The sequence below is a fragment of the Salvelinus fontinalis genome, chromosome 37 (genome assembly GCF_029448725.1).
Source record: "Salvelinus fontinalis isolate EN_2023a chromosome 37, ASM2944872v1, whole genome shotgun sequence".
Classification (NCBI taxonomy): domain Eukaryota; kingdom Metazoa; phylum Chordata; class Actinopteri; order Salmoniformes; family Salmonidae; genus Salvelinus; species Salvelinus fontinalis.
The window spans coordinates 9,793,776-9,810,824 of NC_074701.1; the positions used below are offsets into that span (position 1 = coordinate 9,793,776).

The 17,049-nt window shown below is 41.1% G+C and overlaps 1 protein-coding gene across 3 annotated transcripts in view; it reads left to right on the plus strand.

Moving 5' to 3' along the window:
- Nucleotides 1-17,049, plus strand: part of LOC129836084 (Kv channel-interacting protein 2-like) — a 245,698-nt gene that overhangs the window by 221,320 nt on the left and 7,329 nt on the right. For 2 of the 3 annotated variants that reach the window (XM_055901856.1, XM_055901855.1), the window contains exons 2-4: nt 5,062-5,186; nt 16,475-16,544; nt 16,958-17,028. In XM_055901856.1, coding sequence (XP_055757831.1) covers nt 5,062-5,186; nt 16,475-16,544; nt 16,958-17,028 — 266 coding nt within the window. Of the gene's footprint in view, nt 1-3,860; nt 3,964-5,061; nt 5,187-16,474; nt 16,545-16,957; nt 17,029-17,049 lie in introns of all 3 variants that reach the window. The other variant, XM_055901857.1, reaches the window with a different exon arrangement.

Below are 17,049 nucleotides of genomic sequence, written 5' to 3' on the forward strand. Positions count from 1 at the left end.
CGTTCAACCCGAGAGTTCGCCCCAGGGGATCGGCTTATGGTGTTAGTACCCACAATGGAATGTAAATTCCTGGCCACATGGTGAAGTCCCTACGAGGTGCTGCAGAAAATGGGGCCTGTGAACTACCTCATCTGTCAGCCAGGGAGAAGGAAGCAAAAACAGATGTATCATATTAACCTGTTAAAAAAGTGGGTAAGTCCAGAAGTACTGTGTGAGGGGGGACAAACCAACAGACTTCAGTACTTTCGGCAGTTGTAATCAGAGCCAAAATGCAGGGCCTCTACTTAAACGCGCCCTACATTTTCTTTCTTTGTCTTTTCTTTGATCCCGGCAGGTGAAGGAGTAATGGGTTATTGGGGAGACGGAGCGTACAGTGGAGAAGGTTTACCAGAAGAAAGGAACTGATGATTTTTAACAATGATTTTACCCCCAAAGACCAAGATTGGAGGATCTTCCACTGATGACGAAGTGTTTACTCTGTTTGTTTTGAGTTTGGTATATCAGGAACGCTGCCAAAACCTGATAATAATAAACCGGTTTAACCCTTTACTTGGACTGTTGGTGTGTGTTTGTATGTGGAAACCCTGCCTTACAGAGATCAAAGAAATTCAACCATGAGGGCCTGATTCACACAGTCTCCTCTGAATAATTGATGTTGAGATGTGTCTGTTACTTGAACTCTGTGAAGCATTTATTTGGTCTGCAATCTGAGATGTAGTTAACTCTAATGAACATATCCTCTGCGGCAGAGGTAACTCAGTGTCTTCCTTTCCTGTGGCGGTCCTCATGAGAGCCAGTTTCATCATAGCGCTTGATGGTTTTGCTAGTGCTCTTGAAGAAACTTTCAAAGTTCTTGACATTTTTCAGATTGACTGACCTTTGTGTCTTAAAGTAATGATGGACTGTCGGTTCTCTTTGCTTATTTGGACTGTATTTGCCATAATATGGACTTAGTTCTATTTGGTAAAAGACCTTCTTCATATTGTAAATTCCACAAATTCACTTTTAACATGGCACACCTGTTAATTGGAATGCATTCCAGGTGACTACCTCATGAAGCTGGTTGAGAGAATGCCAAGCGTGTGCAAAGCTGTCATCAAGGGAAGCGAATTTAAAGAATCTCAAATATAAAATAAAAATGCTTGGTGTGTGTGTGGGTGTGTGGGTGTGTGTCAGTACCTATAGCTCTAATCTCTAACCTCGTACTGCCTATTTTGGCAGCACACCTGTCGGGGGTGGGACAGAAAGCATATGGGGAAGAAAGGGAGTGACACGGTCCAACAGATCAACAGCTTGTCCTTAGTACATAATAGGGATTGTGTCAACCTGTGTGTGTGTGTGCGCATGCGTGTGTTCATTCAGAGGTGTGTTAATGTATTGGTATAGTTACGGGTCATACAATGCTGGTCTTTGTCGTGGCCTTCATCCCTCAGACTTCTGGAGCTCTACTAAAAGTAGAGCAGTTGCTGTTACTACGGAGATGCAGGTGCTCTCTTCTTCTCTCTGCCTTAACCTTTAGGACACACGGGGATACAGTGTGACATTTTACATTTACATTTTAGTCATTTAGCAGACGCTCTTATCCAGAGCGACTTACAGTAGAGTGCATACATTTTATTATTATTTTTTTTTTTACATACTGAGACAAGGATATCCCTACCGGCCAAACCCTCCCTAACCCGGACGACGCTATGCCAATTGTGCGTCGCCCCACGGACCTCCCGGTTGCGGCCGGCTGCAACAGAGCCTGGGCGCGAACCCAGCCCAGCCTGGGCGCGAACCCAGAGACTCTGGTGGCGCAGCTAGCACTGCAATGCAGTGCCCTAGACCACTGCGCCACCCGGGAGGTTCACTTCGCTCTGACACTACCAGGTCGGATTCTTACTGAGTGGGTCCTCGAATTGCACTGTGATTATTCTTGGTTCCAACTTGGGTTGTACTTGTACTGTTTGTGTGGTCAGTGGGTTGAGGGTGAGTAGTGAGTGACATGGGCTGATTTCTGGTGGGTGAGTTCTGATAAATGATTTCTGGTGGATGAGTTCTGATGGATGAGTTCTAGTGGTTGAATTCTGATCTGTTAGAATGTGAGGACTGGTAGGGTTTGAGTCGTTTGGTCAAGGTCCAGCTAAATGTTGATCTAACACGGATGTTTTCAAAGTGTGATGCACACCTCACCAGGGGGTTACTAGTAACTGTAATGGATTACATTTATAAAGTAACCTACCCAACCCTGTGAATGATGTAATTGATGTTCCACATTTAAATAGTACAATTAGCATGAAAAAATGTAACCCCCCCTGTCGTTATACAAGATATAAACCTCATTAACAGTTCAACATTTATTTTGGGAGTTATTCCATGTGTTTTATGTGTCAAACCTCGAAATCAGACACAAACAAACACACGTCATAGAGTTACGCCCGCCTCTCCCTTCTTCTGTATGAAATTGCACAATCTCCAAACATATTGCGGTGCATGTTGGGATACCAAATTGCTCTGGAGCATGCAGCCTTGCTGGCTTGGTCGAATAGGCTATTGGAGAGTCTAATTAGCCCCTACACCCTTGATAATCTTTACTCCCTCAGCTTTGGGAAACGCACATATGTCGGGGGTGCGCGTGAACGTGCAAATGTAGGGCCGAGGGGAAGGGACTGGGATTCAGCAGAACTGTATTTTGTTCTCTAATAATGAATAAATATTAGACCTGTTTCTAGTTACAATCGCGTGGAAAACACACCTTTTAAAGCAGTTTGGTGGCTACATTTAAAAAGAGGGGTATTCCAGCTTTCCAGTGCTACCACATTTATTTCACAATTCCTAAAATTGCATGCATGGCTTCGTTAAAAAAAATGCAATACAACCAGAGTTTGTCGCAAAGCTCTTAAAGCGGCAACAGCGTTTTTAAAGGGCAATGACATACTTTGCATAATAAACAACAACAACAAAGGTTTTCGACTGAATCAACTGTTATATTTTGAAAAGACTTCTATTGATTTAAAGTCAGGTGCATGTTAATTAAGTTGTGTCCAAAAAATATCAAATAAAAGTTGTTTTCTAACAGTTTCATTGCAGCTATTTATTTTAAAACGAAATGTATAATATATATATATATAATGGAAATGATTGTCTTGATGTTCCCTGAAAGGAGGCCCACTGTCTCAGACTTTGAAAACGTCTGGAGTAGAGAGTTGGGCTTTAGCTCAACCGGCTAACCATATGGCTTTTCTCTAGGAGGCATCAGGGCTATCAAAAACTATTGTACTGGTAGTCTAGGAATTGTGTTGAATTGATTCCTAGAAATCTTTGAAAAGGTTAGATAAATGTGGATTCTTACCTCATAAGAACCCTTTTGCCTTTCTCTGTTTGCCATCGACTTCCCTCAGTTTCCTGGAGTCCATTCAGACTGAAGATAATTATGACTTCATAATAACTTCATATTAATTATTTCTTTGTGTTTGCCAATGACTCACCCGTAGAGGTCTGTGTATGGTGATGTAAGCTATCAGCTGAAATGGACGCGCACGCCCGTCCTAGAAAAGCCAGGTCAGCAAACCGAACCGTTGCCCTTACTATAGGAGACTGCTGTGCATGCTTCAATGAGCATGTTGCTTATGCTGTGTGTGCGTGTGTGCGTGTGTGCGTGTGTGCGTGTGTGCGTGTGTGCGTGTGTGCGTGTGTGCGTGTGTGCGTGTGTGTGTGTGTGTGTGTGTGTGTGTGTGTGTGTGTGTGTGTGTGTGTGCATGGTCGTGGGTGTGCATGTTAGTTTGTGTGCACATGCAGACCTGCATCTGTGAGTTTTTCTTCCTTTGTGTGTCTGTGTGTGCTCTATGTCTAACCTCTGCTATGGTTGGTGATTACAGGTAACACTCCCACCATCAAAAGTAAAAAGACTATAAAGCAGAGATTCCTCAAGCTGCTGCCCTGCTGCACGCCTTCTGTTGCCGCCTCAGTCAGTCAATGCAAGTGACTCTTCAGTCTTCACTCTCCCTACACACACATACACACATGGGCCCGCAAATGCACACACACATACATCTACACACTCACGGCACACACACATGTGCATGCTTACACACAGACACAGACACATACACACACACCTTCTCTCTCTCTCTCTCTCTCTCTCTCTTTCTCTCTCACACATACACACACTATATACAATATATCTGGATCTATCTCAGTTTTATTGAACTGTGTGTTCTGGAGGTATTTTACAGTATTTTTGTCTGGTATGGTGTGTGACTGATGTATGTGTAGAGGTGAGAAGTGAGATGTGGACAGTCAGCCCTGCTTTGCATCTTGGGATAAGAGGAGAGGAGGAGTGAGGCCTGGTTGTCTTCAGCTGACTGTGTGTGTAATAAGGTTGGAATAGAGAAAGAGAGGGATGAGTGGAGAGAGAAATGGATGGGGAGGAGGGATGGAGTATGAGGACCATATTATCGTATTGCCTGAAGATCTGAAGGCTTTTATCGTTTCACTGATGTTTCGATGGTTTACCACTACTTTCACTGAAAGTTATCGTCAATGAGCACATCGGGTTACTAAATGAACTTCTCCATAGACATTCAGGAATCTCATGGTGTGATGTTGGTATGTTTTTGTTTTCTACTGATGACTTGACGACTACCTGTCTTTCTTTGTGCACTTCAGTTTTGGAGAATTGTAATACAATCTAGCAATTTCTCATCTAACGTATGTTTTAGTGAAGCTAATGTCTGCTAACAGTAATGTAATGATTTCTCAACAGTTCATAATTAACATTGATTTAGTTGGCTGTGTTTTTACCATTATTATTACTAGGACCAATTAAAAGGTGTGCCAGCCAGAAACCTGTAGGAGTAGCCTATAGCAGTGGATGCTGGTGGGAGGAGCAATAAATGTACGGCTCGTTGTATTGGCTGGAATGGAATTAATGGAACGGTATCAAACATATGGAAACCACATTTGACTCCGTTCCACTGATTCCACTCCAGCCAATACAATGAACCTGTCTTCCTATAGCTCCTCCCACCAGCCTCCATTGACCTATAGGTATGTCTAACAGTCCTCTCTGTCCCACAGACAGCGTAGAGGATGACTTTGAGTTGTCCACTGTGTGCCATCGACCAGAGGGGCTGGACAAACTACAGGAGCAGACCAAGTTCAACAAGAAGGAACTACAAGTTCTCTACAGGGGCTTCAAGAACGTGAGTTTGGGGATGCGGGGAAGAGAGGGGATGGGGATATGGGAGGGCTAGAGACCCGGGGCTGAGGGTTGGGAAAATTGCACTTCCGTCAATCAGTCGAGTCACGCTGTAAAATATATATTTTTTTTAATTCAGTCGGGATCTCAATTTACTGTTCAGCTTTAGATTAGTAGAATACAGAAGGTGCAATTCTGAACTTGGTTATATCAGTTATCTTATTGTTACAATATATGTGACCGACCGGATCGATTCGGTCTTATCTTCTTATGGCTGCAAGCCCTAACTCGGGATCAGTATGACAACAGCCACTTCAAGTGCAGGGCGCGAAATTCAAAATATATATTTTTGAAATATTTAACTTTCACACATTAACAAGTCAAATACAGCAAATGAAAGGTACACATCTTGTGAATCCAGCCAACATGTCCGATTTTTAAAATGTTTTACAGCGAAAACAGCACGTATATTTATGTTAGCTCACCACCAAATACAAAAAAGGACAGACGTTTTTCACAGCACAGGTAGCATGCACAAAGCCAACCTAACTAACCAAGAACCAACCAAACAACTTCATCAGATGACAGTCTTATAACATGTTATTCAATAAATCTATGTTTTGTTCGAAAAATGTGCATATTTCAGGTATAAATCATAGTTTACATTGCAGCTACAATCAGAAATTGCACCGAAAGCAGCCAGAATAATTACAGACACCAACGTCAAATACCTAAATACTCATCATAAAACATTTCTGAAAAATACATAGTGTACAGCAAATGAAAGACAAGCATCTTGTGAATCCAGCCAATATTTCCGATTTCTTAAGTGTTTTACAGCAAAAACACAATATAGCGTTATATTAGCTTACCATAATAGCCAGAAACACAAGCCATTCCCCAGTAGCAAAAGTAAGCGATCGTAACAAACCAGCAAAAGATATATAATTTTTGACCAACCTTGATAAGCTTCATCAGATGACAGTCCTATAACATCAGGTTATACATACACTTATGTTTTTTTCGAAAATGTGCATATTTAGAGCTGAAATCAGTGGTTATACATTGTGCTAACGTAGCATCTTTTTCCCACAACGTCCGGATAGTTTTCTGACACACATATTCTGACCAAATAACTATTCATAAACTTAACTAAAAAATGCATGTTGTATAGGAAATGATACATACACTAGTTCTTAATGCAATCGCCGTGTTAGAATTCTATAAAGAACTTCATTACGATATGCAGTTTACGTTATGGCGAGAGCGTGCCCAAAACCTGGCCGCAAACTACTAGTACAACATGTTCGACAGATATATGAAATAACATCATAAAATGGGTCCTACTTTTGATGATCTTTCATCAGAATGTTGTACAAGGGGTCCTTTGTCGGGAACAATCGTTGTTTGGATTTAGAATGTCCTCTTCTCCAGTCAATTAGCACGGAAAGCTAGCAAAGTGGCGCTAAGCTCTCCTTCGTGAACAAACGCAGACAACGCAACACGCCTAACGTCACAAAAAAATTTCAATAATCTAATAAAACTATATTGAAAAAACATACTTTACGATGATATTGTCACATGTATCAAATAAAATCAAAGCCGGAGATATTAGTCGTCTATTACGACAGCTGTACAGAAGGCAAAACCAGGTCCCTTCACGAGCTCTCCAGAAAACAGGAAACTGGTGACACGTCATACAAAGAGCATTTATTCGACCCCAGATCAAGTTATACACTCAATTTCTTCTCTCACTGCCTGTCGACATCTAGTGGAAGACGTATGAAGTGCATGTATACTGATACATATCAAGGACATTTATAGGCAGGCCCTAGAACAGAGCATAGATTTCAGATTTTCCACTTCCTATCAGGAAGTTTTCTGCAAAAGGAGTTCTGTTTTACTCACAGATATAATTCAAACGGTTTTAGAAACTAGAGAGTGTTTTCTATCCAATAGTAATAATAATATGCATATTGTACGAGCAAGAATTGAGTACGAGGCCGTTTGAAATGGGCACCTTTTATCCGGCTACTCAATACTGCCCCTGCAGCCAAAACAGGATTTATGTAGCAAATTTGAAATTATGTTTTTTTACATTGGATAAAAGTAGAAACTCAGAGCTGGAAAATTATATATCATACACTACAGTCGAGGAACAATGGGAAAGTAATTCTGCTTTGAAAGTTGATAAACTTGTAACCCCACTTTTGAGAAAATGGCCTTTGAATGTTTTGGTACACCTACTGGAGAGCTCTTTTTTGTCTACACCCATTCAGCATCGATCACACCCTCTTAAGCCTTAGCCCCACCCATCTCTTTAAGGATTCACATGTGAGGCCATGTGCTAAATAGAGTGAGTAGGGTGTGTACTAAACAACCAAAGATTTCAAGATTACTACGTCTATCGACATGTCTGTAGACAGTTGTGGCAGTGACATCATGAGCATTCTATTGTTGTCGCACCTCAACCTTTTCGTTGTCATTATGAAAAAGTATAAATACAAAAACTACAGGTTGCATGTCATCAGCAAACTGGTGGTCCAAAATAGCATAACTGGTGTATTTTAACACCAATTAACCCAAATGAAATTAGCACATGTCAATCTAGCAAACCAGCAACTAAAAGCAACTTTCTAAACAATGTTTTGGTTTGTTTCTAGCTTGTTAGCTAGCTAGCTAACGTTAAGTTAGCTGACAACGTCTTAACCTGACAACGTCTTAACTTTAGCCAATTTGTATTCGTTATTAAAGGAAAATGAATTACAAGTTAATGGCGTGCTAATTACAGAAAATGGCTTACAGTTGTGAGTGTGTTGAAATAAAAGCAGGGCATTCTACTGGAGAATTGTACAACTTGGACATTATCTAACATTATATCCTAATTTGACTTTGGTGCAGGTCATGCTGTTCTTCACATTACTGTCTCTCGTAAACACACACTATATCAAATAAAGATTTTATTTGTCACATGCACAGGATATAGAAGGTGTAAACGGTACAGTGAAATGGCTACCTGCATAACAGAGTTTTTTGTTAAGACATGTAGCTAGGCTAGCTAGCCAGCTAAACAATGAACCATTATCCCAACTCATAACATTACTACCCTGCATAAATCTGTAAGTAGCTAACCAACTAGGTTCACTATTAGCTTGCTAGCTAACATTAGGCTAAAGCTAGCACTGCAAATGGCTTTGAGATACAAATAATATTACTACATAGATCATACATGTAACATTAGCTAGTGAGCCAACTAGCTAACATTAGCTAGCTACCGGTACGCTTTAACTTGCAATGAAAATGACTTCATGACGGAATTAGAAATTTATAATATCTGAAAATGTAGCTAGCTAGACTCTCTTACACACATGGATGAATGAATCTCCTTCTCTTTCACGGATGCCATGGTTGCCCTTAGTTTGAAAATGTAGTCCAGAGGCAGGTGTTTTATACAACAGCCTTCGGTGTTCTCTTTTCGACTCCCTCTGCATATTTGCAATCAAATGCCAGAATTTTCTCCATCTCCTTAGGTATCATACTCTGCTTCCACTGGAAATTCCAGTGATTTCTTTGTGATATCTCTAAAAAAAAGCTGCATTAGAAAGGATTACCTACACATACTGAGCAGCTCATGTTATAGACAGAAGCATGCTACATGGCAGACCAATCTGAACTCATCTCTCGGCATGTCCAGCCCATCCATTATCTAAGCCAATCATGGCAAGCGGGAAGGTTCCTAACTTTTTTCCGTGGCTAAACTAACTAGGCTCATAATTTAACAATTTTATTGATATTTACAAATGGAATACACATTTGTTATTAACCTGTCTAGGATCAGCGTGGCGCTAGCGGCACACCCCCCCCCCCCACTGAAAAACCAGTGCCGCGAAATTCAAAAAAAATATTTTTTTAAAATATTTAACTTTCACACATTAAAGTCCAATACAGCTAATGAAAGACACAGATCTTATGAATCCAGTCAACATTTCCGATTTTTAAAATGTTTTACAGGGAAGACACAATATGTAAAGATGTACATCTATTACCTAAAAACACATTAGCATAATCCACCATCTTTTATTTGTCCACCAACACCAGTAGCCATCACCAATTCGGCTAAACTAAGATATTTATAGCCCCTAACCAACAAAAAAACTCATTAGATGACAGTCTGATAACATATTTATGGTATGGGATAGGTTTTGTTAGAAAAAAGTGCATATTTCAGGTATATGGCATAGTTTACAATTGCACCCACCATCACAAATGGACTAGAATAATTACAATGAGCAACGTGTTTACCTAACTACTAATCATCAAACATTTCGTAAAAATACACAGCATACACGAATCGAAAGACACAGATCCTGTGAATACAGACAATATTTCAGATTTTCTAAGTGTCTTACAGCGAAAACACAATAAATCGTTATATTAGCTTAGCACATAGCAATTAGCAGCCCAGCATTGATTCTAGCCAAAGTGAGCGATAAAAGTCAACATCGCCAAAAGATATTAATTTTTTCACTAACCTTCTCAGAATTCTTCCGATGACACTCCTGTAACATCACATTACAACATGCATATACAGTTTGATCGAAAATGTTTATATTTAGCCACCAAAATCATGGTTAGACAATGTGAAATGTAACTCGGCTGGTCAGAATTTGTCCTTGCGCCACTTAGACAGTGATCTACTCTTATACATAAATACTCATAAACGTGACTAAAAAATATAGGGTGAACAGGGATTGATAGACAATTTAATTCTTAATACAATTGCGTTATTACATTTTTTAATTTATCCTTACTTTTCAATACAGTTTGCGCCAAGCGAAGCTACGTCAAAAAACATGGCGTCCTAAGCCACTAAAATGTTTCGACAGAAACACGATTTATCATAATAAAAATGTCCTACCTTGAGCTGTTCTTCCATCAGTATCTTGGGCAAAGGATCCTTTCTTGGGAGAAATCGTCTTTTGGTGGAAAGCTGTCCTCTTGCCATGTGGAAATGTCAACTACGTTCGGGATGAACTGAAAAGCGTGCCCAACTTTTCACATCGTTGCAAAAAGAAATGTCCCAAAATCGCACTAAACGGATATAAATTGCTATAAAACGCTTTAAATTAACTACTTTGTGATGTTTGTAACTCCTATAACGAGTGAAAAGATGACCGGAGAAATATAACAGGCTAAACTAACGCTTGGAACAGGAGAGGGTCGGTGTCTTCCACGCGCGTTACGCAGCAAGAAAAGACTTGCTAGCTAAAGGTTTTTTTCATTTGTAGGGCCTGTGAACGAGCAATCGAGCCCGTTGGAATCGTCATCACGTAAAGGCATCCAGGGGAAGACGTAAGAAGTGTCCGTATAGTCATAGCAACGACAGTGCCCTTTTAACTGACTTCAGAAAAGTGCCCAACATTTCTCAAATCTGACTCCATGTCAGGGAAATTGCTGTAGAATGGGCTCTGTTCCACTTAGAGACAAAATTTCAACTCCTATAGAAACTATAGACTGTTTTCTATCCAATAATAATAATAATATGCATATTGTACGATCAAGGATTTTGTGGGAAGCCGTTTAAAAAATTAGCCACATTAGCATAAATAGTCTAAACAGCGCCCCCATCCCCAACAGGTTAAGGCACATGAAAGTTAACATGTTATAGAAAGCATTTCTGCCAAAAAATGCATTTAGATAATACAATCGTCATGAAGTGCTTTGAGAGACTAGTTATTAAGGATCATTTTACCTCCATCTTACCCGGCACCCTAGACCCACTGCAATTTGCATACCACCCCAATAGATCCACGGATGATGCAATCGCCATTGCATTGCACACTGCACTATCTCATCTGGACAAGAGGAATACCTACGTAAGAACACTGTTCATACATCTCAGACCTCAACAACATAGTACCCTCCAGGCTCATCATTGAGCTCGGTTCCCTGGGTCTGAACCCCGCCCTGTGCAACTGGGTCCTGGACTTCCTGATGGACCATCCCCAGGTGTTGAAGGTAGGAAATAACACCTGCACTAGTCTGATCCTAAACACAGGGGCCCCACAAGGGTGAGTGCTCAGCCCCCTCCGGTACTGCCTGTTCACCTATGACCGTGTGGCCATGCACTCCTCCAACTCAATCATCAAGTTTGCAGATGACACAACAGTGGTAGGCCGGATTACCAACAATGACTAGACAGCCTACAGGGAGGAGCTGAGGGCCCTGGCAGAGTGGTGCCAGGAAAAATAACCTCTCTCAATGTCAACAAAACGATGAAGCTGATCGTGGACTTCAGGAGACAGCAGAGGAAGCACGCCCCCATCCACGCCCCCATCCACACTGACGGGGCCGCAGTGGAGAATGTGTAAAGCTTCAAGTTCCTCGGCGTACACATCACTGACAAACTGGAATGGTTCACCCACACAGACAGTGTGGTGAAGAAGGTGCTACAACATCTTGTTCAATATTAGGAGGCTGAAGAAAGTTGGTTTAACAAACTTTTACAGATGCACCATTGAGAGCATCCTGTCTGGCTGTATCACCGCCTGGTACGGCAACTGCACCGTCCGCAACTGCAGGGCTCTCAAGGGGTGGTGCGGTTTGTCCAACGCATCACCGGGGGCACGCTGCCTGCCCTCCAGGACATCTACAGCTCCCGATGTCACAGGAAGGCCGGAAAGATAATCAAGGAACTCAGCCACCCGAGCCACTGCCTGTTCACACCGCTACCATCCAGAAGGCGAGGTCAGTACAAAGCTAGGACCGAGAGACTGAAAAACAGCTTCTATCTCTAAGCCATCATACTGTTAAATAGCCATCACTAGCCAGCCTCCACCCAGAACCCTGTCATGAACTTAGTAACTGTCACTAGCCGGCTATCCCATGGTTACTCAACCCTCTACCTTGGAGGCTGCTGCCCTATGTACATAGACATGGACTCACTGGTTACTTTAATAACGGAACACCGGTCACTTTAATAATGTTTACATACTGTTTTACTTATTTAACATGTATAATACTGTATTCTAGTCAAGGCCATCCTATTCAACTATTGCTGTACATAAACTGTTCTATCCTACGTATTCTACAGATATACTACATATTCTTTCTACATACTATTCATAATGTCTATACATCCCATCACACACATATGTATGTACAGTATATGTATATATATATATATACAGTTGAAGTCGGAAGTTTACATACACCTTAGCCAAATACATTTAAATTCAGTTTTTCCACAATTCCTGACATTTAATACTAGTAAAAATTTGTGATGGCCACTCCAATACCTTGACTTTGTTGTCCTTAAGCCATTTTGCCACAACTTGGAAGTGTGCTTGGGGTCATTGTCTATTTAAAAGACCCATTTGCGACCAAGCTTTAACTTCCTGACTGATGTCTTTTATATGTTGCTTCAATATATCCACATCATTTTCCTGCCTCATGACCACCACAACATGATGCTGCCACCCCCGTGCTTCACGGTTGGGATGGTGTTCTTCAGCTTGCAAGCTTTCCCCTTTATCCTCCAAACATAACAATGGTCAGTATGGCCAAACAGTTATATTTTTGTTTCATCAGCGCCAGAGGACATTTCTCCAAAAAGTACGATCTTTGTCCCCATGTGCAGTTGCAAACCGTAGTCAGGATTTTTATGGCAGTTTTGGAGCAGTGGCTTCTTCCTTGCTGAGCGGTGTTATTGAAATGCAGTACTTAAAGAGACTTCGTCTCGGTCATTTATTCAAACAATCATCTTTATTTAATATCGATATCTATATCGTCTGGTTAGACTGTAAACTCTCCTTCCAGACTCACATTAAGCATCTCCAATCCAAAATTACATCTACAATCGTCTTCCTATTTCAGAACAAAGCATCCTTCACTGATGCTGCCAAACTTACCCTCGTAAAACTGACTATCCTGCCGATCCTTGACTTCGGTGATGTCATTTACAAAATAGCCTCCAACACTCTACTCAGCAAATTGGATGCAGTCTATCACAGTGCCATCCATTTTGTCACCAAAGCCCCATATACTACCCACCACTGCGACCAGTACGCTCTCGTTGGCTGACCCTCGCTTCATATTCGTCGACAAACCCACTGGCTCCAGGTCATCTATAAGTCTTTGCTAGGTAAAGCCCCGCCTTAACTCAGCTCACTGGTCACTATAGCAGAACCCACCCGTAGCACACACCCCAGAAGGTATATTTAATTGCCTTACCTCCCTTATCGTACCTCAGTTGCACACACTCTATATATACTTTTTTCTATTGTGTTATTGACTGTATGTTTGTTTATTCCATGTGTAACCCTGTGTTATTGTTTGAGTCGCACTGCTTTGCTTTATCTTGGCCAGGTTGCAGTTGTATATGAGAACTTGTTCTCAACTAGCCTACCTGGTTAAATAAAATTGTAGTTTTTTTTGAGTCAATTGGAGGTGTACCTACCTTTAAACTCAGTGCCTCTTTGCTTGACATCATGGGAAAATCAAAATAAATCAGCCAAGACCTCAGAAAAAAAAAGTGACCTCCACAAGTCTGGTTCATCCTTGGGAGCAATTTCCAAATGCCTGAAGGTACCACATGTATCTGTACAAACAATAGTACGCAAGTATAAACACCATGGGACCACGCAGCCGTCATACCGCTCAGGAAGGAGACGCGTTCTGTCTCCTAGAGATGAATGTACTTTTGTACGAAAAGTGCAAATCAATCCCAGAACAACAGCGAAGGACCTTGTGAAGATGCTGCAGGAAACAGGTACAAAAGTATCTATATCCACAGTAAAACAAGTCCTATATCAACATGACCTGAAAGGCCGCTCAGCAAGGAAGAAGCCACTGCTCCGAAACCGCCATAAAAAAGCCAGACTACGGTTTGCAACTACACATGGGGACAAAGATCATATTTTTTGAAGAAATGTCCTCTGGTCTGATGAAACAAAAATAGAATTGTTTGGCCATAATGACAATCGTTATGTTTGGAGAAAAAGGGGGACGCTTGCAAGCCGAAGAACACCATCTCAACCGTGAAGCACGGGGGTGCCAGCATCATGTTGTGGGGGTGCTTTGCTGCATGAGGGACTGGTGCACTTCACAAAATAGATGGCATCATGAGGAAGGAAAATGATGTGGATATATTGAAGCAACATCTCAAGACATCAGTCAGGAACTTAAAGCTTGGTCGCAAATGGGTCTTCCAAATGGACAATGACCCCAAACAAACTTCCAAATATGTGGCAAAATGGCTTAAAGACAACAAAGTCAAGGTATTGGAGTGGCCATCACAAAGCCCTGACCTCAATCCTATAGAACATTTGTGGGCAGAACTGAAAAAGCGTGTGCGAGCAAGGAGGCCTACAAACCTGATCCAGTTACACCAGCTCTGTCAGGAGGAATGGGCCAAAATTCACACAACTTTTGTGGGAAGCTTGTGGAAGGCTACCCGAAATGTTTGACCCAAGTTAAAGAATTTAAAGGCAATGCTACCAAATACTAATTGAGTGTATGTAATGTGATGAAAGAAACGGAAGCTGAAATCATTTTGTTACGTTACAGCCTTATGCTAAAATGTATTCGAATGTTTTTTCCCTCATCAATCTACACCCAATACGCTCTAATGACAAAGCAAAAACAAGTTTATATAAATGTTTGCAAATTTATTTAAAAACAAACACTGAAATATTACATTTACATAGATATTCAGACCCTTTACTCAGTAATATGTTGAAGCACCTTTGGCAGCGATTACAGCTTTAAATCTTCTTGGGTATGACGGTACAAGCTTGGCACACCTGTATTTTGGGGAGTTTCTCCCATTCTTCTATGCATATCCTCTCAAGCTCTGTCAGGTTGGATGGGGAGCATCGCTGCACAGCTATTTTCAGGTCTCTCCAGAGATGTTCGATCGGGTTCAAGTCCGGGCTCTGGCTGGGCCACTCAAGTACATTCAGAGACTTGTCCGGAAGCCAGTCCTGCGTTGTCTTGGCTGTTTGCTGTTGGTCGTTGACCTGTTGGAAGGTGAACCATCGCCCCAGTCTGAGGTGCTGAGCGCTCTGGAGCAGGTTTTCATCAAGGATCTCTCTGTGCTTTGCTCCATTCATCTTTCCCACTCTACCATAAAGACCTGATTGGTGGAGTGCTGCAGATATGGTTGTTCTTCTGGAAGGTTCTCCCATCTCCACAGAGGAACTCTGGAGGTCTGTCAGAGTGACCATTGGGTTCTTGGTCACCTCCCTGACCAATAAACTTCTCCCTCCGATTGCTCAGTTTGGCCGGTCAGCCAGCTCTCGAAAGAGTCTTGGTGGTTCTTCCATTTAAGAATGATGGAGGCTATTGCGTTCTTGGGGACCTTCAATGCTGCAGACATTTTTTGGTACCCTTCCTCAGATCTGTGCCTCAACACAATCCTGTCTCTGAGCTCTATGGAAAATTCCTTCGACCTCATGGCTTGGTTTTTGCTCTGATATGTACTGTCAATTGTGGGACGTTATATAAACAGGTGTGTGCCTTTCCAAATCATCTCCAATCAATTGAATTTACCACAGGTGGACTCCAATCAAGTTGTAGAAACATCTCAAGGATGAACAATGGAAACAGAATGCACCTGAGCTATTTATCATAGTAAAGGCTTTGAATACTTATGTAAATATGGTATTTATGTTTCTGTTTTTTAGAAATTAGCAAACATTTCTTTAAACCTGTTTCCACTTTGTCATTATGAGGTATTGTGTGTAGATTGATGAGAAAATATAATAATTGAATAAGACTGTAACATAACAAAAAAAATCCAAAAGCAGGAAAAAGTCAAGGGGTCTGAATACTTTCTGAAGGCACTGTCTGTATATATATATGTACAGACAGATATATACTCTGGACTCCTACATTGCTTGTTGTAATATTTCTATATTTCTTAATTCCATTCTTTTACCTTTAGATTTCTGTGTATTGTTGTGTATTGTTTGATATTATTGCACTGTTGGAACTAGGAACACAAGCATTTTGTTACACCCACACTAACATCTGCTAAATATGTGTATGCGACCAATAACATTTTATTTTATTTGACCACCAGGGGGCCCCCATTGATTTTGTTAGTCACTCTCACTCAGATATCATATTAACCTGTCATAAGTCATGACAAAATGTGTAGAATTACACGAAATTAGCTTTAAAACTGCAAATACTTCTCCCTCTTTCAAGAACGTATAATAGTAAAAGAATAAGGATGGCAGAAGACTTGCCTTCTGACTGATCCTGTTCTTTCTGTGCTGTTGTTGGTAGGAGTGTCCGAGTGGAGTGGTGAATGAGGAGACCTTTAAAACCATCTACTCCACATTCTTCCCCCAGGGAGGTGAGTCAATGACCGTTAAACCTTTGACCCCTGACCTATAACCCTAAACCCAAACCAAGTATTTTAAAGATATGTTACTCCCCAGAGTAACTGAAACATTTAACAAGAGTAACAACATTTAAGACCAGTGATATTTGTATTGATGTGATGTCCCATTTTTCTAACTATTACGTCTGTACTACTTACGGTAGGGCACTTACAGTACAAGGCCATGTTTGAAATTATATTTAGGTTGAAGATATATCTAGCTACTTGTTACAGAATAAAAGTGTGTTGTCTGAAATTACATTTATGTGCTAACAACTTATTTGATCAGGTTTTGTTCTAAATATATTTACCCACTTGGAATTTTTTGTATATAGTTGTCTCAGACACATTTCAATTACACATTCTGTACGTCTCTGTCCGTTCAGATTCGGGTGCGTATGCACATTTCTTGTTTGAGGCCTTTGACACTAACAAGAATGGATCGGTTAGTTTCGAGGTAAGATTATTTTTACTATTA